At 39.1% G+C, this 24,402-nt stretch overlaps 2 protein-coding genes across 8 annotated transcripts; one reads left to right on the top strand and one right to left on the bottom strand.

The window, feature by feature from the left end:
• The first annotated feature begins 13,595 nt into the window (after positions 1-13,595).
• alkbh2 (alkB homolog 2, alpha-ketoglutarate dependent dioxygenase) lies at positions 13,596-21,386 on the top strand. 6 transcript variants are annotated; one of them, XM_077231389.1, is made up of 9 exons: positions 13,596-13,720; positions 14,048-14,639; positions 14,723-14,761; positions 14,967-14,999; positions 15,188-15,229; positions 15,313-16,261; positions 17,839-18,087; positions 19,471-19,669; positions 19,798-21,386. In XM_077231389.1, the coding sequence occupies exons 7-9, from the start codon at positions 17,847-17,849 to the stop codon at positions 20,123-20,125; spliced, it is 768 nt and encodes a 255-aa protein (XP_077087504.1). In that variant the 5' UTR covers positions 13,596-13,720; positions 14,048-14,639; positions 14,723-14,761; positions 14,967-14,999; positions 15,188-15,229; positions 15,313-16,261; positions 17,839-17,846; the 3' UTR covers positions 20,126-21,386. The 6 variants fall into 6 exon arrangements, with proteins under 6 accessions (XP_077087504.1, XP_077087506.1, XP_077087505.1 ...); XM_077231391.1 differs by lacking the exon at positions 13,596-13,720 and having other exon boundaries at positions 13,992-14,278; positions 14,501-14,639; XM_077231390.1 differs by lacking the exon at positions 13,596-13,720 and having other exon boundaries at positions 13,992-14,340; positions 14,501-14,639.
• bcl7a (BAF chromatin remodeling complex subunit BCL7A) lies at positions 20,459-24,400 on the bottom strand. Of its 2 annotated transcripts, none has more exons than XM_077231396.1 (6): positions 24,171-24,400; positions 23,150-23,231; positions 22,703-22,799; positions 22,128-22,301; positions 21,997-22,037; positions 20,459-21,818 (listed from the first exon to the last, which is right to left on the bottom strand). In XM_077231396.1, exons 1-6 carry the CDS (start codon positions 24,260-24,262, stop codon positions 21,753-21,755), a joined length of 552 nt encoding a protein of 183 aa, XP_077087511.1. In that variant the 5' UTR covers positions 24,263-24,400; the 3' UTR covers positions 20,459-21,752. The 2 variants fall into 2 exon arrangements, with proteins under 2 accessions (XP_077087511.1, XP_077087510.1); XM_077231395.1 differs by having other exon boundaries at positions 21,940-22,037; positions 24,171-24,398.
• Between the last annotated feature and the right edge of the window lie 2 nt (positions 24,401-24,402).

The following is a 24,402-nucleotide window of genomic DNA, read 5'->3' as shown; positions in this document are numbered from 1 at the left end:
TGACCCCAAACATTTTTGGAAAGTAGTTAAATAATCTTCGGGAGACGTACCTCCTCCAACTATTCCAGAAGTTATGATGGCAAGTCAGGGTGAAGTTAGGGGTAAACAAAATATAGTAGATGCATTCAACAAGCATTTTATTAATGCAGGAATATATACTCAGTCGACACTCCCAACCAACCCCACTGATAGTGTAACTTCTACCACAAACTTGTCTAATGTAAATTTGAACTATTTTAACTTTACTTCAATATCTGTTTCTGAAGTCCAAAAGGCTCTGTTATGCCTGGACTGTAAAAAGTCTGCTGGGCCAGACCAGATTGAGCCATTTTTTCTCAAACCTGCTGCAAATTTGATTGCTAAACCCATCTCTTCCATTTTTAATCTTAGTTTATGTAGTGGCTCTATCCCCAAATACTGGAAATCTGCATTTGTCCTCCCACTATTAAAAAGTGGAGACCCATCGGCCTTAGATAATTATCGGCCAATTTCCAGATTATCTGTCTTGTCTAAAATATTTGAGTCTCTTATAAATGAGCAATTAAAACATTTTTTAGCAGATAAATGTATTTTAAGTTCCACTCAGTCTGGTTTCCGGAAATGACACAGTACAATTACGGCTGTAACCTCTGTTACAAATGATATTATTAATGCTTTAGATGGCAAAAAGTCTTGTGCTGCTCTATTCATTGACTTATCTAAAGCTTTTGATACCGTTGACCATAATCTCCTTCTGCAAAGATTGCAAAACATAGGTTTTAGTAGCACTGTGCTAAACTGGTTTTCTGATTACCTGAGTGGTAGAACACAGTGTGTGACACTAGATAACTGTACCTCATCATTGCTAGAAGTAAGAATGGGTGTCCCCCAAGGATCAGTGTTGGGTCCTATTTTATTTTCTATTTATATAAATAATTTAGGTGTAGGTCTGAATCAAACAAAGGCTCATTTTTATGCAGATGACACTATTTTGTACACCTCTAATACATCATTGAAGGAAGCAATTTATCATTTACAGTCTGCCTTTAGTCAGCTACAAAAATCTTTGGTAGGATTAAAGTTGGTATTAAATGCTAAAAGAAACGTCTCGGTTACATATGTAACCCACGTTCCCTGAGTAGGGAACGGAGACGTTACGTCGGATGACGACGAATGGGGGTTTCGCCTAGAAAGCCAATCATCTTCGTGTATTATAAAACGAGCCAATGGCGATGAAATGCCATGGGTCTGCGGAATTTGCATAGCGTATCTCCGCCCCACCTCGTGGGTATAAAAGGAGGACGCTCGGCAACATGCAGATATGTCTTCGCTGAGGAGCCGAGACTGAACTCAGGCGTCTACCCAGCGGTACAGCGGAAGTGGCAGGGAGACGTAACGTCTCCGTTCCCTACTCAGGGAACGAGGGTTACATATGTAACCGAGACGTTCCCTTTCGTAGTCACTCCGAGTTACGTCGGATGACGACGAATGGGGGTCCCCGTGAAATCACGCCACCTTCACAGCTGTCTTCCAGTGCCCTGCGAAAGTCTGATCCCCCTGTCGTGATACTGGCACGGACGAAGGAGTCCTACTTAACACAGGAATACCAAGGTACACTGGGAAGCATATCTCAGAGGAGATATGCCGCAGCATGCCTACCCGTAGGGAGGACTTAAGAAACACATATGGCCGGAGGGCTTCATATGGAGGAACACTGGAGTGACCAGCCCGAGGGGTGGCAACTTTCAACTCCAGGAGTGGCAAGGTGGCTTGCCAAGGGAAAGACACATGCTCAAGGAGGCTTACAGTGGAAATACACATGTGGGGGTTACTCAGGGAGGAACCATGCACACGGAGGCACCTAGCCGACGCCCAGGCAATAGACACTGGCGCCAGCGTCAACAGTGCTGGAGGAACTCAGGGCTTCAGAGAGGAAGGCTCACCTGAGGAATAATCGCACGTATCCAGTCCGTGGAGTGGAATGGCGAGCAAGCGAAGACACCTGAGCGGGTCCAGTAATAGCTAACTGAAGCCAGTACACGAGAGGACACAGGCTCCACTCGGAGATTATAGAATCTGGCGAATGTGTTGGGTGTGGCCCAGCCTGCAGCTCTACAAATGTCTGCCAGCGAGGCGCCATGCGCTAGAGCCCAAGAGGAAGCCACACTCCGGGTGGAGTGGGCTGTCACACCAAGGGGGCACGGTCGGCCTTGCTGTTGGTAAGCCACAGCAATGGCGTCCACTATCCAGTGAGACAACCTCTGCTTTGAGAGAGCCTTTCCCTTCAGTCTCCCACCATAACAGACAAGAGCTGGTCTGAGGTCCTGTTACACTGCGTTCTGTCTACGTAAGCACGGAGAGCGTACTGGACAGAGCAGTGCCAAGGCTGGGTCTGCCTCCTCCCGGGGCAGCGCTTGCAGGTTCACCACCTGGTCCCGGAAGGGAGTGGTGGGAACCTTGGGCACATATCCAGGCCGGGGTCTCAGGATCACGTGAGAGTGACCGGGCCCGAATTCCAGGCACGCTTCGTCAACGGAGAATGCGTGCAGGTCCCCTACCCTCTTGATAGAGGCCAAAGCAACCAGGAGCGCTGTCTTCATAGACAGAAACTTAAGCTCAACTGAATGCAGAGGCTCAAGGGGAGCCCTCTGCAGGGCATTTAAGACCACTGAGAGGTCCCAAGAGGGAACGAGAGGAGGGCGAGGAGGATTCAGTCTCCTCGCTCCTCTCAGGAACCTGACGATCAGGTCGTGCTTCCCCAGAGACTTACCTTGAACTGCTTCGTGGTATGCGGCGATAGCGGCCACATATACCTTCAGGGTGGAGGGAGACAGCCTTCGCTCCAACCCATCTTGCAGGAAGGAAAGCACGACAGAGATCGAGCATCTCCTGGGGTCTTCTCGACGAGAAGAGCACCAGTTGACGAAGAGGTTCCACTTCAACGCATAGACATGTCTCGTGGACGATGCTCTAGCGGAAGTGATGGTAGCCGCCACCGCTGGTGGCAGGGTACTCAAACCTGCCTCGTCCCGTCCAGGAGCCAAAGGGTGCCCCGTCTCTGAGAAAGGAGATCCTTCCTCAGAGGAATTGGCCAAGGAGGTGCTGTCGCGAGGAGTACCAGTTCGGAGAACCAGGTCCGGGTGGGCCAATACGGCGCAACCAGAATGACCTGCTCCTCGTCCTCCTTGATCTTGCACAAGGTCTGTGCGAGAAGGCTCACTGGGGGAAACGCATATTTGCGTAGGCCCCGCGGCCAGCTGTGCGCCAGTGCATCCGTGCCGAGGGTGCCCTCGGTCAGGGAATAGAACAGGGCGCAATGGGTTGAGTCGTGAGAGGCAAACAGATCTATCTGTGCGTCCCAGAACTGGTCCCAAATCAGCTGAACCGACTGGGGATGGAGTCGCCATTCGCCGGAGATGGGCCGAAACCGTGACAGCTCGTCGGCTGCAAAGTTCCGATCTCCCGGAATGTAGATAGCACGAAGGGACCTCAGGTGCTTCTGACTCCATAAGAGGAGGTGGCGTGCGAGTTGCGACACACGGCGGGAGCGTAGACCACCCTGACGGTTGATGTACGCTACAGTCGCGGTATTGTCTGAACGGACTAGTACGTGTTGACCCCTGAGCGACGTGAGAAAACGGTGCAGGGCAAGGCGTCCTGCCAGCAACTCGAGACAATTGACATGCAAAAGGCGCTGGGGTCCTGTCCAGGAGCCCGCGGCAGCATGTCCGTTGCACATGGCGCCCCAACCCGTGGAAGAGGCATCTGTGGAGACAACAACATGCCTGGAAAATCGTTCTAGGGGAACTCCGGCCCGTAGAAAACTGAGGTTCCTCCACGGAGTGAAGGACTGACGGCAGGTCGGAGTCACTGGGACTCGGAACGTGCCATGATGCCATGCCCACCTCGGGACTCGATCGCGAAGCCACAGCTGAAGCGGTCTCATATGAAGCAATCCGAGCGGTGTTGCCGCGGCTGCAGATGCCATATGCCCCAGGAGCCTCTGAAACAATTTCAGTGGGACCGCACTCTTGCCATCGAACTGTCGAAGACAAGTCAGCAGCGAGTGTGCGCGCTCGCTCGTAAGCTGCGCGGACATGGCGACCGAGTCGATCTCCATACCGAGAAAAGAGATCCTCTGCACGGGGCAGAGTTTGCTCTTCTCCCAGTTGACCCGAAGGCCCAGACGGGCTAGGTGCCGGAGCACAAGATCCCTGTGTTCGCAAACCTGGTCTCGAGAATGAGCTAGGATCAGCCAGTCGTCGAGATAGTTCAGGATGCGAACCCCGTGTTCCCGAAGGGGAACAAGGGCAGCCTCGACGACCTTCGTGAAGACGCGAGGAGACAGGGCTAGCCCGAAGGGGAGAATGCTTATGTAGACCTTTACTTACTTTTAAGATGTCTTTACTACCTTTATGGGCAACACAGGCTCATTGGAAAAACTTACCTGTGGCAACATTTTTGCAAAACACAAAATACGCACTACCAATACGTACATATCATTGCAATTTCCATCAGAAATGAACACATTTATTTGGACATGCATTACATTGAGTTTAAAACCTTGATATGACTAATGTGTGTACACTGAAGTAAAGGTCATTTGTAAATTTACTTAATGCTCTATGTATATCTTTTTGTATGTATCTGTATTTACATTCACATTTATGTCACTTCACCAAAAAATTATGAGACATAGTATATTTATGTAACGATTAAGGGTTTCTCAGAAAATAACTTACGGATACAAAGACAGAAATTTATTAAAAGGTGGAGTCCAGCAATGTCAAAAATTCAAGGCATGTGACAGGAATTCGTGTTTGAGTATGGGCAGATTATTTTGCATGTAACTGCTGCAAATGTTCACTGACATGCAACAGAATTTTGTACAAAACATACTAATACTGAAATTACTATAGTGTACGTTATTTAAGATCCTTCAACAAAACATTTAGAAAAAGTAAAAAATATAATGCTTGTGCAGAAATGTAATTTACAGTATTTATCCTCTCAATACTCTCAATAAATTACCATCATATCTTGTTCCTTTCTTCACTGGAACAAAGATGTTTTGTAGAAGCTGCTCTTTTACATATGTGTAAAGGGATTAGGATAGTATCGTAAAATTAGTTGATTGCCTCTCATGTTGTAACATTCACCGCCTTCTTCGTCTGTGTCTTCACTACACTTCCCAGAATCCCCTGTCATCATCACCTGCACCTGCGCCTAATCACCCTCATAATCATCATCACCGTCACCTGTTGTCCTTGTCATTAGGCTTGTTCGACTTGAACCGGCGCTGCGCAGACCGATCGGTTGATGACATCAAAGTACCGCGAGAGCGATTCAAAAGCATAAGGAGCCGTCTGCTCTCTAATCGCTCTCGCGGTACTTTGATGTCATCAACCGATCGGTCTGTGCAGCGCCGGTTCAAGTCGAACAAGCCTATAATCTAACGCATTCTCATCCTTTGGCGTCATATGTGACGCCATATGACAAAACGGCGAAATACTACGCACATGGCACCCTTTATCGTCAATATAACACGCACTGTGATGGGTAGGTTTAGCTGTGGGGTAGGGTCTGCGTCTCATATTCACGCTAAAGGATGCCAGTCAACTTTATGACGCCTTGGGTTCGCGTGTTATATTCACGGTAAAGGGTGCCATGTGCGTAGTATTTCGCCGTTTTGTCATATGGCGTCACATATGCCGCCAAAGGATGAGAACGGGCTATCTGTGTATTTAAGTTCCCCTCTCACTCCTTTTCATTGCAGGTTATTGTTTGTGCACTAGCACACTGTTCTGTTTATCTGGAAATTTACTTATTGGAATAAATCCTTGTTATTTTGTATCTGCGCGTACTGTCATCTTCATTCATCCTCCATCGGACATTACACATGTATGCTACTAAGTTTTGATTCTTATAAAATTATAGTTTTGTGTGAAGAAGAGACCTACATTTATGATGTTATTTGCTGAAGCATAGATAAGATATTACAGTATATGAATAAGTTATTTGTTATTTGCTAAAAATGTGAAATCTGAAAAAAGTGGAATTTACGCAACTATAGGGGATTAAATCTGTGGTTTATAATTTTTATTGTTTGTTGTTGCCAAATGTCTTGTTTAACTGAACCATATTCATTGCTCCATTTTGTGCCAGAGGGCAATGCATTGCTAACATATGACGCTCATCCACTGAGCTTTATCTCTTTGTATCAAAAGACACAAGTGCTGCAAGTTATCGCTACAATGCAAAATAATGGTACTTTTCAAGCAACCATGTAATCCTACTATCTTATAATGTCATAATGAACAAAGAATAATAATGTTCTTCATATGTCATAGCAAACTTCCTTGCTTCAAAACAAAAGTTTATTGTTATTGTTGCGTGTATGTGGTGTACTTTTTGTATTACATTCTGCTCAATCAATATTTATTTATCATAAACTGAGCAAACAATATAACCAAACAGTGGCTTTCTGGAGAAACTAGGACAGCATGGAACAAACTTTCGTATTTAGACACGCAAAAGCAGGGCACATTCAGTTTATCCACTTAAAAACACCTATGTAGCATGTCACTGAAACAGACATTTCAGCAGCAGACTATTTCTGTCAGATTCCTTTCACAGTTAGGACATTGAGCAAAGTAAGCTACTGATTATATCACAACAAGGATTAAATGACAATGCCCATTATACTGTACCTAAACTGATTGTTTACTGAAAGAGAAACAGAATGAGGCTAGACGATTTCTGTTAGGAGTTACAGTTTTTTTTTAAACTGCTTATACAGTTTCTGAAACTTTGGCCCTGTTACGGGACAGCAGGGACGAGAAGAGGCAAGAATCCAACTGCAGAAATTCATGCAATTTATTCACACACAAAAAAAGTGTAATCCACATTGAAAATCCAAACCAGGAAGTGGAAAAAAAATCTAAGGAACAAGAATGCAAAGGCTTCAAAAAACACATGCAAAGACAACAACCGTCAAACGACAACTGAATCACAGGGGTATAAATATACAGAGAAACAATGGCTAAGAACTGTTGGCAACAACAGGTGAGAACTAATCAGGGTAACTATGGACACAAACATGGTCAACTATGGGGTGTGGATTGGAATCCACTGCTGCTTCAATGTATATGTAATGAGTGATTATAATCAAGGTTTTGATCGACATGTTTGCTTCTAAATATCAAATGAGTTGAATGACTTCTCTGGAGATTTTACTTTGTTATAGAAGTTACCAGTGTGATTACTGAAATGTTCTTTTCATGTATTCTTTAATGTCTGTATTTGATATCTGAATACAGTAACAGTGCTTGCTTATTTAGCCCAGCTTCCAGAAATGAAATATGGACTTGTTTTGTGTTTGAGAAAGTTCTTCAACATGTTAAAACATATAGGGGTCATTGAAGCCAATAGTTTAAGGGACCATTTTTAAACGTATAAACTTTAAAAATAAAAATGTCTTTTTGCATATAGTAACTCCACACACAAACCATCAAATGATTAGCCATATACACAAAAAACTAAACACGGATGTGAAAAATGTGAAATCTTGTGTCATCTTCAGTGTGGATTGGAGTGCACAGGAGTTTGTCATAGCACTCACATGTACATGTATGTGCACAATTGTTGTACAATTGATGCATTTTACAGTTATTGAACTGAACTGACTTGAACTGAATAATGACACTATTGGCTTAGAGCTGCGTTTCAGCAGAATTTGAATTTATTATTGTGAAGCTGCTTTGAAACAATCTGTATTGTATAAAGTGCTATAGAAATAAAGGTGACTTGACTTTGCATGCATTCAGTATATTTTTACAAAATAAACATAAATGCAAGGGTAAAAAATGTATTTGTTTCTCAAAACATTGAGTTTTGATTTCGAAGTGATCGATTTATGTATAAGTATTTCCACACACATTTGGGTGTAGGTAATTTGTAAATGAGTGTGGCATTTAAATTGTAGTGTTTTGCAAATTAAACACAGGAGCTGTTTGTTCTAATGTAGATAACTGTGTTTAAGTTTGTTTTACATCTACAGTGTGTAAAACAAGTACAGTGTAAAGCAGAAAATCTGCTTGCAGTTTTGCGGACTTGCATGGTCTGAAGATTAGGTACATGAGTGAATAGTTTCACTGAGTGGGACTCAACTAGCACTTTTAGTGTGTAAGCAATGTGTAAGCAAAACAACCGACTCAAAATAATGTTGCATACCAAATATCTCATAAGGGTCAGCACTTTCTCCCGAATCATTATAGAATTCAACAGATCCCAAACTATTCATTTTACATATTTACATTTCAAAACTGTTTTCAGTAACTACATGTTTGTAAAAAAAATATGCTTGCCTTTGTGTGTGTAATCATAGCAAGATATGCACGATTGCTGTCTGCATGCCATCATTGTTTACTGTTGTTGGAAAGATTCAAGGGCTCTCTAACCAACATCTCAGTGATCAATTGACAGTTGCAACTTCCAATGTAGAGAAATGCAGGTTGAATAGCACAGTAGAGTCTGTTAGAAAAAAGTTTCATGCTGATGTGAAATACTTTAATAACCATACTAAAACTATAAAAATGAGAAACTATTATTTAGCTGCATCTGACTAGTTTGTTTTCAGAATTAACATAATTTGAAAGAACTAAAAAATGATCATATTTGCTTTGCCTCTTTCTAATTTATAATACTTTCTTTTGATTTTTAGATTATTCGGTTTGTAAATAATTGTGTATTAAAGGTCTAGCACTTTCAAACACATGGCTTAACCTTAACTATAAATTCCACTGGCAGTGTAAAACTGCCCTTTTCAATAAGTCTGTTTCTGAAATCTCTAAAATATATTCCTCACCTACATTACTACTGTTAAAATTACTAGAATCATGATCTATCAGATTATGAGTGAATACAAACATTATTTGTATACATTTCACACCCTGCAGGCTTCCGCAATTACAGTCTGAGCTTAAACAGAAGTAAGATGTACCTCCCAAAAATATTTATTTCTTAGAGTGGTTTTTGCAAAGACCACAGCTCACACACTGCTGCTGCACTTCTGAAAAATTGCATCCATAAAAATTGACCTTATGTCATGGATATTAAGGATGCTTATTCTTGATGTAACATGTACATATGGTAAGATGAACCATTTATGTATATGTTCAATATCATTGGATTTCTCAATACATTTGATTAGTTCCTTAATAATGATCCAAACGACAATAAAATAATTAAATGAGAATTTTGAGCACTGCAGTGTAACTTCTTGATATTTCAAAAATATTAACTTTATTTTTCAATACTGATGCTAAATTGATTGGTTTTCACAGGTTTGTCAGGGGATCTAATAACCAATGTCAGTTTATCCATGAGCTTCAATCTGAAGTCCTGCTTCCCTGTTCTTTTGAATCAGACCACTTGAAATTAAGCCAGTCATGAAAAATAATCTGCATTTGTATCCTATCTCTAAGCTCGTACATTACAGCATATTTCCTTATATATCTATTGAAATGTTTGGCTTACTGTAGAACATATTAGCAATGTGAAACTAGTGCATTAACACATTTAAAGAGATGACCTTTGAAGATTTAATATTTAAATTTGTTGTGTTCACTTTTTTTATTAATATTTATCTTGATTGTCTGCATAAATCTTATCTTGTCAGATTTGAGGTTATTCAATTCTTGCCAATTTTTTATTACCTAAATACAAATTATATTTAAAATTTGTTTAAAATTTGACAAGACATCTTTCATCGCAGCATTTATGTTCATTGCGCTCTAGACCAGAATTGGTGGCTCAGAAATGTGGCGATTATGACCTCTGGTGGTGGTTTCCATGAAAACATCGATGTGACCTTTAATTCATTTTTGTGCTTGTCACAACATTGCATGCCGTACGTACCCCCTTACGAAAAAGAAGTATACTTCAAGTTAATTTTAAGTAATATTCAAGTATATATTTTAAGTATACTTTATGTAATAAGTATACTAATATCAATGTGTACTTGTAGTAAATTTGTAAGTGTACTATTTGAATACTGCTTGGGACTAAATTGGCCCACGTTTAGTAGGCCTATATAAAAGTATACGTTTAAGTGTAGGCTACTATAAGTGTAACGGTAGTAAACTTTAAGTACACAAATAGGTTTCTTATTTGTAATGCATCTGTATACAAGTGAACTTATAAGTATACTAGTTAACAATTTTAATATAAGTAGTAAATGTTTCAGTTTATGAAAGTACACACTGGTGTGATCTCAGTGAACTACTAGTTTAGTAGTTTATACTGCAAGTATAACATTATACTTATAGTTTATACTATTTATATATTATTTTTGCACTTGCAGTAGCCTATACTACTGTGTTCAAGTGTAGATATTATTTTTTATACTTGAATAATACCTTTAACTGTACTTTAATTTTAAAAACATTTTATTAGCTTTGTACATCCTCTTTTAACAACACTTGAATGTCGGCAAGTTGATTAAAGAAAGTCAACATTTTAAAAGTCACATTTTCAGACATCCCAAGTCTCCCGTAAGCTCCGGGAGTCTCCCGCATATTGATAGTGGCTCCCTGATGCCCGCAAACTAGTTAAAATCTCCCGGAATCTAGAACTCGCAAGCTCCAAACCGTGTAGCGTGCGCTCTGCAGAGAGGGAGAGACCTTGCGTGTGTGTGCAAAAGTGCGTTAGTATGCCATACTAGTGTGCCTCTTGAAGCGCGTGTAAAGTAGGCTATATTTAGTATATTAGTAAAGTATATTAAAAGTATATTTAATAGGCTACTCGATCAAAAGAGTTGACACAACTACCAGCCAAGTATACTGTTAATACTTAATTATACTTTTAAGTATATCTCGATGATCTCGATCAAAAGATTGAGTAAAAGTACAGGCCAAATATACTTGGACTTTTCTCTCAGTATTAGTCAAGTACACTTAAGTGTAATTTTAAGTATATTTCTGAGAAGTAGGGTGCTTGGCCCCTAATTACACAAATAACATGTTACTTCTGTATCTGAGTGGATTCACGGATTCAGCCAACTCACGGATTCAGTCAACATACACTCAGCACCAGGTCCTTCAGCTCCACCCACTCTTTCCCAATCAATTAGGAGTTGTGGCGAGTAGGACGAGGTCGAGGGCCGTGGGAGAGCGGCGCGAGGCAGGGGCCGTGATTACTGATGAGCGACTCCTCTGCTCCCTCTCGGACAGCAGCCACCCCTCCTCGACCCAGGAGCACGGCAGTGAGCTCTCCGTCCCACCTGTTTTTCCATCCCACCAGCACTATCGCCTCGGGCAGCCATCGGTGGTCATTGCTTCTTCGTGCTGCCCAAACTTCTCAGGATGCGATCCCCCTCAGCAGCGAGGGCTCTCAGACAGTGTGTTCCTCCTTCCTCCCGGATTTCAGCACCAGTGTAACATAATTCGTTGTTGAGGGAAGAAGGAGGCGGGAACCGGCAAACGTTCACACACATTTTAATGACATAAAATAAAATAAATACAAAATGAAAATAAAGGACAGCAGCCCCTCACGGACAACTGCTGTCACATATAACAAAACAAACACAACACACGTTCAGGCCTGTCCTCTCTCGATCTTCACTGTTGTCGCTCCTCCTTTTAAGCTTCCGCTCTTCCGTGAGAGATACGAGACCGGTGCGTTGCGCAGGTGGCGCTCATCAGTAATCACGCCACCGGCCTCGTGCCGCTCTCTCACGGCCCTCGGCCTCGTCCTGCTCGCCACAGGAGTCCTATAGAAGCACACAGTTTTACTCACCCATTGTCCGGTCTCGTCAGTCTCTACATGAATGTAACTTACCTCAAGTCTCAAGTCTGCCTCCCAACCCCCTGTTCAGTTCTGGGTGTTGGAGGCGATGTGTTTGTTGCAAGCACTGGGCCCATACATTTGAATTTTCATTCACCCATGCAACTGACACTGATATAGCGAACAAAATAAAAAACAAACACATTCAAAAAAGAGCACTTTCCCTCTTCCCAATACTACGGGTGTCAGTCCCCTGTCTCAGCACAGCGGCCTGTCATCCGAACCCCTTCAGTTCCTCGCCACCCGGGCCCAGGCTTGGGAAGCCACCCCCGGAGTGTCAAGTTGGGTTCTGAACACATTCAAACAAGGTTACTTGCTTCAAAGCGCTCACAGACCCCCTTCAAGCGCTTCAGTCGGCCGAGCTGTGGCCCCTTTTGCTGAAGACTGTCCTTCTGCTAACCCTAGCCTTAGTCAATTGAGTGGGTGACTTGCAGGTGCTTTCTGTGAGTGCGTCTTGCCTTGAATTTGGGCCAAATTACTGTTAATTCATTCTCAAACATGCTTTCTCATGGGATAACTTTAAAGGGGTGGTTGATTGTGATTTCTCTTTTCTAACTTTGTTTAGTGTGTAATGTTGCTGTTTGAGGATAAACAACATCTGCAAAGTTACAAAGCTCAAAGTTCAAAGCAAAGGGAGATATTTTCTTTTAAAGAAATGGCTTTTTAAGGACCACAATAAACGGCTGGTAGGGACTATATGACATTCCTCCCGGGTTAGTGACATCACTAACCCTAAAATTTACATAAACCCCGCCCCCGGGAGCGAGATTTAAAGATTATCATAACAGAATATGCTAATCAATGACTATTAGATAACTACACATAAGCTACATAAATTCATCAAGTAACCATTCAGGTTGTCTACATGTTGTCACTTCTTGAGTCTCTTCATCATTGTCTGACTGACAAGGCTAAAAGTTTTTGAAATGTTCAGTGTGTGTCTGTGTGAGGTAATTGAAGCTGCAAACACACAAGAGCTCTTGAAGCTCCGCCCTCTGTGCCGGGAGCAGGGACACACACAAAGACGGTGCGTTTTTGCTCAGCCCTTAAAAAGTAGGCCTAACAATTTTAACATGCTATATAAAAATATCTGTGGGGTATTTTGAGATAAATACACACATTCACATACACACTCTGGGGACATCAAATACGTATATTTTACATCTTGTGAAAAGGGCATTATACCACCCATTTAATATCTTCATCTGCGAGGCCACTAGAGGTCAGTAATGCCATTCTTAATATTCCACCTATCGCAGCCGACAGACAAAAATTATGTTTCTTATGTACCTCCACAGCCAAGTTGTCCTTTAATCATCACCATCAGTCCTTTTAACTTATATTGGATCTAATTTAACAGTTATTTACATAGCCTACTTAATTTATTAAAAATCAAAATAAATATGTGAAGAATAGATACTGAGTAGATTCTCTCTCACTAATTTAAAAGTATTTACTTCTGAATAAAATGAATACTTGAAGCAAAATACCTGAGTATAAAGTAATGTAAATAATAATAATAAAAATTACAGCCATGTAAAACGCATAGCTATAGCCTACTTGTGCATCTTTTTAAAAGCTTGAGTTCAAATTCAAAAATCCATCTGAATACAAATCAAGTGGTTTTGTGTAATAGTGAAGAATGAAGATTAAGTACTAGTAGGCTAAATACATGCATACACCATGAGCATATTGTCCTGAGGCCACTGGCGGAGTATGTAAAGCGATCAGGAAATTACGGAAGACATTGGTCCAACAGCCTCTTCGACGCAAACAGCAGAGTGCATTGTTTCAAGGTTTGCAGCACACGCTCCTGATGTTTTTCTGTGGGGGGAAAATCCTTTCTTTCTGTGTTGGACTTTAGGGTTTTTTACTCGGCATTTTTCGCCTCTAAATGGTAAGGTTTATTTTTGGTTATGTTTATGGTTTTTAATCAGTCTTTCAGGAGATGTTATTGTAGAATCATTCAAGCAAGAATATAAGAGTGTGTTCCATTAACAGTCACCAATATAATCATAATAATTATACAAAGACATTAGATTCTCATCAGCAAATACGTATTTAAAGTTTGCCAACATTGTAAAACAGCAGAAAGCTCAGCAAACATCATAATTGTGCAAAGACCTCCTGTGATGTGCAGACGGAAACTGGTGAAAAGATTCATGTGTTTGTTGCTGTGGTTTCTCGGTTTGAGCAGAGATGCTCTCTTGTTTCTTTGAAACAGCCATATCCAGGCCAGGCTGCACGGCAGTGATGTTGCACTGATGCAACAGTATCTAATTTTAGAAAACATTCTGAAAGGTGAAGTAAAGGGTTAGGACAATAGAAGAAGACTTCCAAATTTCACGACAGTACCCCATCCTCTTCTATAATGTGGGTCTGTTCTACTGTGAACTGTCTTAAGACTTTAACTACAGCATTAATAATCATCTTGACGACGCTGAAATTCACACATGTGAGTAAAAGATTTACTGGCTCACAACTTTGCATCCAAGAGGACCTCTGACAGTTTTACAAGTATGATTTATTCACTAAAATAATGCAGTCAAAAACATACTATATTTTGTATATTTGATTGTGTCCTGACACTAATTCTTAAAATCATACTTTTTAAATACTATATACTGATATATTGTCTGTTTTTTGTTTTACGTATTACAAATAATCCGTCTGAAAGGCAGAAGAATTTGAACAAAGTGAATCAGAAAGCTCAAAAGACACAGTGATGTCCTTTTGGCCCTTCATAGTAGGAGGAGCAACAATTATTATTTTTCTTCTTGTGTTCACGGTGTGTTGCATTGTGCATAAACAAAATAGTAAGTATATCACATAAATTCTGAATAAATTTTAAATATAAAATGTTTGCATGCTCAGTAATGTAACAATCTCTTTCTTTCAGAAACATCAGATCAACCATATTATGCAAACCGCCAGCAGGGTAAGCAAAAAGCTTATTTTTACAGTATTTTTTACACTTATTATTACAGTATTGTTATTATATACAGTAGTATTTCATGCACATATGCTACATGTGACCATATTCAGTAACACGTGGTCTTATGAATCAAATCAAGTTTCAAGTTTTAAAAGATGGTGACATCCTGTTTTCAAACATTGTCTTTCTCTCATTGTTGTGATGATAGTGCGAGATGCCAGCAAAGATCAAATCATCTATGGTGGGTTTTATTTCTTGTTTTACACAAATAGTAGGTTATAATACTAATATTTAATAACATGTACAGAACAAATTATCATAAATAATAATACTTGTAAAATATAGTTAGTAAAAGGCATGACCATATTTTTTTTATCACAGACATTATATTTATCAATATATAAATACTATATTATAATTCTGCTGCAGAGAATGATCAAGAGTTCAGAAAAAATACCTCCAAAGGGAAAAGTGAGTAATAAATAAATAAACTAAAATCCTTTTATTATGGAAATATTCACAATAAATTAAACAGTCCCTTTTCCCCTTTGCAGGACAGTTTTCATCAGCTTATATCAACAGGCCTGAAAATAAGGTTGCAATTTATGTGAACAGTGCAGCAGAAGCAGATGCGACATATGCAAACTGCACTGACAATGATTATGAAAATGTGGAGTAGTCTGGGGGGACATGACTGTGGTATTCTTCATTCTGTGTTTTCTTTTGTGCACACTACCAACTTAAGTGGATTGATGATATAAATAAAGACATTTCAACATTTCAGGCTTATTCGGGTATGACAACTAATAATGGGAAATAATAATGGAATTATCTGTTACCATTTGGGTGACTACACCATTGTGGGACAAAGTCAATTGTATAGGCTACTCCAGTAGGCTATATTTAACCAAAGCTTGTATTTGTCAAAAATGGCAGTGTCTTCTTCAAAACAGTTAATAAAATATAGCACTTTTGAAATTGACCTCTTTGCAAACCTTGTCCACAGTGCTGAATAGTCATGACAGTTTGTCAACTGCATGTTTTATTACGTTTAAAAACTAACGAATAATTCCTGTGTTACTTATAGATGCAGATCATAGCTACATCACGAGTCCGTCAATGAATGGAAATTGTGTCTTATTTAAGAAACTTATACACGTTTTGCCCTAATTCTATTTTTTTTCTCAAGTAGGCCTAATATGAGGTTCCTATAAATATTTAATTGTTTAAATACAAAACAAGTTTATTTTCATGGTTTTCCTACTGACTGGATTCAGAACAATAGGTCTTGGCTAGACCAGATGCGTTTTTGTACACTGTAACCAATGCCGTTGACTGTAACCATTGCAAAATCATTATATGACGTGGTATCGGTAGTGACGTTGACGTACACTTCCGGAGGTGTGCAGCAGCGATTGCTGGAAGTTAAAACAAATTTGGGGTATAATTTGAGCATTTAGCTATGCAATGTGGATGGTTTATTAAAACATAAAAGCAATCCAGGTAAGACACCCGACTGAATCCTTCCTCAAAGTTACAGTTAACGTTAGATAATGCACGTGCATAACGAAAGACTAGAGCTGCGTCGGAAATCGCGTACTATGTGAGTAGGTAACTTACTACGTTTAAAATAGAACGTACGTCGTGACCGTGAAAATACGTTCTATATAGTGTGAAAATGGGTAGTATGAATGGAGTCCGAACGGCGAATAGACAGGTCCGGGTGTACTAACGTTACATGCTGGTATTGTCACATGACATGCACTATCACACATCAGCGCGAAAATTTAAAGAGCCCATTCTATGATTCCACTGACTGCATCAACTTCGAGCAATGTGTTTAGTTCTGCTTTCCGCTTTCGTCGGCGTTTTTACGTCGTTCGAGCTTACAATTCAGAGGAGGCGTCGGTCAGCTGCTCGCAGGTCACGCCTTCCTCTAGAGATTTTGTGTCATTTTTCAAATAACGTAACTTTAAGTATCGTCATTTATTTAGCTAATACATTTTACCTCCAAACAAATACAAACACGCACACATACCTGTACACACAGATGTTGATTTTCTGTAATTTATTTTCTTGTGACATTACCATCAGTGAATATGAATGAATATATATATATATATATATATATATATATATATATATATATACACTCACACACACTGAGGGTCACATTTAGGTTCAGTAATTTCACTTTAATAGCAATTAATAGGTCCTTTTCATAGACATCAAATTGAAATAACTGAACACAAACATACAAGCTTGATAAAAAAAATATCACTCTAGAAGAAAATTTCAGATGGCTAGAGGCTTTTAAATCTGAAGTCTTCATTCATTCCTTCATTTATATAAGAAATTGGATCATTTACATATACATACATATTATATTTATAAATAAGCCAACACAGGAAACAAGTGTCTTGTCGATTCGAATTGTATTCTATAATTAACTATATACACATTTACAGTTTGTGAGCCCTGCCACCATGCTGCTGTGCCAATTCTGCCTCTATATTTTGAAGATGGAGATGACCTTCACCCCTACCTCCGACTCTCACGCCAGTCCATCCAGTCCCTGATTGCTGCAGTGAAACCTGATTTTTAATCCAGTTAAACTGGTGCTGTTGTTCAAGTTACATATCACATATCTGAGATACATTTTTTACAAATTATTTACTTTACATTTGGGTTGAAAAAATTCATCTTCTTTTCGCCTACTGTTTTTCGAATTCAATGAATTCGGACATACTACTCTGTTCATGTACTGTTTTTCGCATACTATATAGCTATTAGGGAAGTATTCGATTTCGGACGCAGCTACGGACTGTGTTGCAACTTCTCACATGTTACTAACCACCAAAACATTGATGACAAACCAGAGAGCTCTCTTCATGCTTTACAGTGTCAACCACATTTTACTGTCAAAATGTCGATGACATATAGAATACATAGAAGTTTCCCTTGATGTGGACACCGTACCTATATCAAAATAAATAATTAATAATAATTGTTGACAATAAAAAGTGACTTGGAAAACAAAACCGGAAAGTCTGAAAAGTCTTTTCTGTTTTGTTCTGCAGGTGTTCGAATGGATAAGTTTGTAACTCGGCACAGAAAAAGATCAGTTGTTGAGGCAGATGAATGGAAATCAGAGGAACCGATCAAGACATGCAAAGATGAGTGTGAGGTGGAAGAGGAGTTTTCTCAGCCCATTCCCTGGCAGAAGTTTGAGGCAGAGGGATTGGACTGTGACTACAGTTTTCTATTTGACAAAGAGGAGGCTGATCACCTTTTAAACCAGCTAGAAGAGGAGGTGGTGTATTTCACAGGTATTGAATGTGCTTTTGTATCATGTACACTAACACTACCATTAAAAAGTTAAGTAAAAAAAAGAAGAAGTTGTTTTTGAAAGACGTCTCGGTAACATTATCTATGAAGCCCATGCTTATAAATGAATTATAGCCCCATTTATACTTATAAATATTACTACTCTATATATTTATAAAAACTCATCTATGGTAATAAATGTTAATTTTGATTTGTTAAAATCTCCTCAGCTGTATGCATGGTATTGCTTATAGCAGTTTGAAATGATACTTAAAAAATATTGTTGCAGTGTTTTGCTAGTATGTAGCATAAAAAAATCCATGTTTGCCTATGTTTTCACTTTACTTAAAGCTATCAATGATGCATTTATAGAGCTTAGTAACTGTATTATCAATCACAATAAGTATTTATAAGAACACAACATGGCTATTAATAACAATATATTCACTTATTTGACAGAAATAAATCTGAATTACTAAAAATGTTTTAATAAGATAACATTATAGCAATGCAGGCTGCATCTTTATAAATACATTCATGGAACCATACGACTGACTAATTAATACTTATAAATCAGTGTATAGTCTAATGGATTATGATCGTGCACATTGAAAAAGAAAATGCATGACTTATAATTGTAAAAAGAAAATAAATGTAACTTTAACTGTTCTTATAATGCAGTATGTCTTAATTAGTCTTTATAAATATATTTATAGAATAGTAATACTTATAAGTATAAATGGTGCTATGATTCATTATAGGCTTCATAGAAAGTGTTACTGAAGTCTCTTATGCTTACCAAGACTGCATTTATTTAATAAAACAAATTACAATTTAAAATAACTATTGTGTTATTTTAATATATTTTATTAAAATGTAATTTGCTGATGGCAAAACTGAGTTTTCATCATCATTACTCCAGTCATCAGTCACAGGATTTTTCAGAAATCTTTCTAATATGATGATTTGATGCCCAAGAAATATTTCTTATTATTATCAATGTTAAAATGTTTGTGTTGCTTGTCAATGTGTTGCTTGTGGTGTTTTTCAAGATTCTTTGATGAATAGAAAGTTTAAAAGAACATATTTTATTATTTTGAACAATGTAATCACTTTAATGCATCCTTACTGAATAAAAGTATTTGTTTAAAAAAAAATCTTGCTGACCCCAAACTTTAGAACAGTTTATATTGGCGTTACAGATACAAGAATCGTAAAGGATGTGATATCTAGATAAACAATGTAACGTCATTATTATATTAGTACCAAATGCTGTGTGCCAGATTACGTTATATAGTACTCCATCCTGTTGTTTTTTGGATGCTGATTGAGTTAGTGTCCAGTGTTTGAAATGTTTTGTGTTTCCATTTTCTCATGTGACGAAGGTGACAAAGCTAAAGTACAAGTGTATGGAAAGTCATACAGTGTTCCAAGGATGCAAGCGACATACGGGGACGAGGGTCTGATGTACTCTTTCTCTGGAGTCCATCTCCTGGCTAAACCGTGGACTCCCACTTTGGAACACATTCGAGATGCTGTTACCAAGGCCACAGGCCATACATTCAACTTTGTTTTGATAAACAGGTAATTCAACTCTCTGCTTTTGACACGTTGACACCACTGTCCTACCTATGAGCCTGAAGTGGTGCATTGCTTCACATATAAGTCATGTTCTTACAAAATGAGGAAAGTATGTTTATGGTTTACATCAGGTATAAAGATGGTCACGATCACATGGGAGAGCATCGGGATGATGAAAGGGAACTCGATCCTGCCTGTCCTATTGCCTCTGTATCACTAGGGGCTGTCCGAGACTTCATTTTCCGACATAAGGATGCACGAAGTGGTTCTAGCAAACGTCAGATTGAGCCTATGAAGCTGGAGCTGGCTCACGGGAGTCTTCTGCTCATGAACTATCCCACAAACACATACTGGTATCACAGTCTTCCAGTCAGAAAAAAGGTCAAAACACCACGCATCAACCTCACTTTCAGACGCATAGTGAAAAACAGACAGAAAACAAGCATTAAAATGGAGTGATTGTTCTCTTAGCATCTTACCAGGTATTGCTGTGAGCCATAGTTGTTCTACAAAAACATGTCGGAAAGCTATTGAGCACTTTTCACATTATCACAGGGTTCGGCTAATCAAATATGCAGTAAATCTTTGTTGTTTTTTACATTGACATCTCTTGGGCACTCTGTTAACAATTTATTTATGTATCTCTTTCTGTTAGTCTTCACGTTATAATGTATTAGTCTTTTCACCAGATCATGTGCAGTAAAAATGTATCTAAGGAAATCAAGCTTCAAGCACATCTTTACTATTCAGAGCATATTCTGGCTTGATGTTTGGCAAAAAAATGAATGAGCATTCAAAGGAAATATTCTTTTATTTGTTTTTGTTTTTTAGAAAACCAATAAACTACATGTGGAATAAATAGGATAGACACAACCATACTTCTGTACAAGACATTTCTATTATAGACTGGGAAAGAAAAAAAACGTTATGGTCCCAATGAATACATTTTGCTAAAAGTTTCAAAGATTGAACTACAGAAGGCAGTTTGGCGAAATACTGTGGCAAAAACATAAGAGTAGCAAAAACATAATCGTATAAATATATACATTTTATTTTTAAAGCATATGTAACAGAGTAAGTTTGAGAAAGTCATACTTAGTGTTTACATTCCAGCACTGCTGGACTGAGTACGAGGTATTCGCACAGCTGTCTACCCATAACCTGCCTGTGGTACAATCTAATCAATGTCACCTTTTTCCTTGGACGACGACACATGCTGTCAGTAAAGTTGCTGCTAAAAGAATCAGTCATTTGTGAATTTGACGTATCAAAATGATGCAATTATTGTATCTCTTATGTACGTTGGAAGGTAATGTAGTGCTGTTGAAATGGCAACCAGCATTTCAAAGCTTGGTTTGACTTGAGCATTAGTGAAAATGAACATTTTCGGCTTACCTACTGTAGATATTTGAAAAACAAAAAACAAATGACAACCAAAATGTGGGCACTTTTGGAGAAGTGTGTACAGTCAAAAACAAGACGAGAAAAAAAATCCTCTTCTCAGTAATACAAGCAAGGCCTATGCTACAAGCTATGGTCTTCACAGGAGAACTTGAATAACTTGTGACTAGTACCATTTGCAGTATTTTCTTTATATATTTAGCTACTTATGGTGAAATCTCTCTAAACTACAGCAGCAGAAATCAGTTACTTTCACCGTGATAAAAAAAAAACAGTGTGTTGACCTTCCTGAGTGAACAAGAAAAGGTGATGATACAAATTTTTTAAAAAAATTCACAAATGGCAATTGATAATGCCAATTTAGAAAATCTATGGCAGTTCAAGTCCCATTTCAATTGACAATACTGATTTTGGCAAAAGAAACAGCACGTAGTGATTGTAGGGCAGGATGAACTGTTTTAGGATCAGTACACCATCTCACAGCTTGATTCATTGCTTGATTCATGAAGATGATCCAGACATGCCCTTTACACTAAAACTGACCGCAAAAGACAGGGTTCTGGCTTAGAGTGAATAGATGGCAGTAGGGATAAGTGTAGAACTGAAGAAAAACCTCCTTTATGTTGTGATGTGTTTCAGGATAAAAGACTGGGATCGCAAATGCATAACAGCTGGGGAAAGATAGTTAACTTTCTTCAGAGGAAGAATCGATTTTCCCTTTTTTGCTTGAGGGAGCACCATCTTCCAATTCCTTCAAAAGAAACCAATGAATCAGTTGACTGATCTCTGACTGAAATTTGTTTTTATATCTTCTTAAATTATTACTTTTACTTTTTTTTAGACTTCATGCAAGTGACACAGTTAGCATGTACCTGGGCCGATTTGGAAGAGTCTAAAAAGTGCTCCGAATCTCCTTGTGACTTGCTGACCCTTTTGGCTGTCCTAGACTCTGATGAGCAGTGGTTTTGTTCTGAAAATAAAAAAGTGACATTAAAATAAACATCGAAGGATAGGGAAGAGAGGATAGTGAGCTTGTAGAGGATTCATTGCAGTGACTAACCACTCTTATGATCCTGACCAGAAGGCGGCTGTTTGGAAGGATATTGGTCACTTTTCAAGTCATTGCTGTCACTCTGAGAAGCTGCCATGGGTTCAGGTGCAGGACTAGTGTTGTTGCTGTGCTCCTGCTTCAATGGGGAGGAGTCTGCAATGGAGCTCTGGTTACTGTTATCATCTGTAGGTGAAAAACAGAAACACAATTAAAAAGGTGTGATAAAGGATTTGATATGTATATGACATATGTTAATGGATGGTTACAGAATAGCAAATTACATCAATTAAATTGGAGTGTTACATCAACCCCCTCTATTGGTTAAGAAGGAAAACATACCATTCAAAGCCATTAATGGGATTTTGTTTTAAATGGATGATTGGTGTGAAATTACAGGGAATTTCTGGCATACTTAAGTATTTAATACATTCTTAGAAGACCAACTGTTCACAAATCACATATATAATCTGAATTTGGTGTAAAACAAAACACTAAAATTCATGATTGCCAAGTAACAGAGTCTGAGAATTCTGAATGAGCATTATTTTGAGATGCGATTAGAGTCTCATTGTCTGCAGCATTACCATGCATATCCATCATTCCAGGAGAGGAGCTGTTCTCAGGGGTCGTGACCTCAGAGCCATACTTGTCATCTTTGCCTTTCTTCTTGTTTTTGTTCTTCTGTGTGACATAAATATATATGTATATATAAATTTGCAATCAAGCCATGTAAAGAATATTGAAACATGTTTAAAACATATATTGCTAAATTAATGTTTTGTGTGTGATGCTACAACTAAAACGTGTAATGATCTGGGCCACCAGCAACAAAAACACATTTTTGGCACTAGTTACCTCAATCCCACTATAAATTTACCTTTTCTAATTTAAAAAATAAAATAAATTATTCATATGAAAAACAGATTGAAAAAGATTGATCAGTTAAATCAGCAAAAAATGTCAATAATTGGGTTATTGGTATAGATTAGAATTGCAATAGCAGAGCATTATGGTGATTAAATGTCACTTACATCATCTGACTTGGGCTCTGTCACTGGTACCCACTTGTAGATTCGTAGTGAGGTGTCACCAACAGTCACCCATTTCTTCTCCCTGGAGATGCATGTTTTTGTTAGGAATCAAAGACAAATGAGACGCAAGCAAATGAGTTTAACAGAGAATTAACTATTTAATCATCTCCGCAGAGGTATTGTTTGTTTAAAAGGTATTTCCAGAATATGCAATCAATGCATGCCATCTAATAAACTATTTTTACTGTAAATATACACGAGGTTAACTCTCTGCAATTGTGTAGCCTACGTGGTGGACAGGGTAGAACAACACTAATTAAACTTCATTGATATTTACTTTAAAATCACTTTTTACTAGCTCACAGATTAGGATAATTTCAATCACACTAATGTCATTACAAAACTACGATTTTTCTTATTTAATCCTAGAATAATTATATTTCTAAATAAAGTTTAGAAAGGTGCTGTTGTTGTGGTTATGGTTAATCGCATAACCATTTTGCTGGGTTTTCAATTATTTGAAGTTGGACTGAAGTTTAGGCACAACCTTCAGAAGTTAAAGCTCCGCGCTGAGTTAAGCTCCGCGCGCGGATAAAACTTCTCACGCGCCGTCTCTCAGAAGCGCGAGTCTCTCGCTCTCAGATGAGATGAACTAGTCAAATGCCCATTCAGCTGCACTTTTTGATTGGTACGAACGTTTGACTCTAGTTCATGTCAGCCCGTTTAGTTACTATTCAGCCGGCATTACAGGCTCAAACAGCAAAGCCTTCGTGTAACTGCAACGAAATGGCTTCTAGGTTCAACCCACATAAACATTTAATGGAAGAAAAAAGCGATGAAAATTTCCTAACTAATTCTTCAGAAGCCGACAAAAAACCCAGCCGCGCGAAGAAACCGCACATCTGACTGAAATTGGAGTGGAATAAACGCTCTCTTTCCTTTCATTTCATTGTTTCTCGTTGTCTCTCCTCCCCCACAGGCTGTCTGTACGGTTCGTTAACGGGTAGACGCTCTCTCTTACCATTTCCGCACTTTTTCAATTGCAGCCATAACCCGCTTGATGTCATCTTTCGCCCTGCTCCGCGTCTCCGCTCGAACCGACCTGCCCGACATTACTGCTGTTGGTAAAATATCTTTTTGCTCGCTGCCTGTTTAGACACAATGCGAATGCACACAGCACAGGAGAGAGGCGGGGTTTGTGCGCCTGCGCTGAAGCCAAATGCCCTCGAAACATGACAGACACGGTCAATGCG

The sequence above is a fragment of the Siphateles boraxobius genome, unplaced genomic scaffold, assembly GCF_051911475.1.
Source record: "Siphateles boraxobius isolate OS27281-9 unplaced genomic scaffold, OSU_SipBor_1 16, whole genome shotgun sequence".
Classification (NCBI taxonomy): domain Eukaryota; kingdom Metazoa; phylum Chordata; class Actinopteri; order Cypriniformes; family Leuciscidae; genus Siphateles; species Siphateles boraxobius.
The sequence above is the reverse complement of the archived record's forward strand: the minus strand, read 5'-3'. Positions and strand labels throughout refer to the sequence as shown.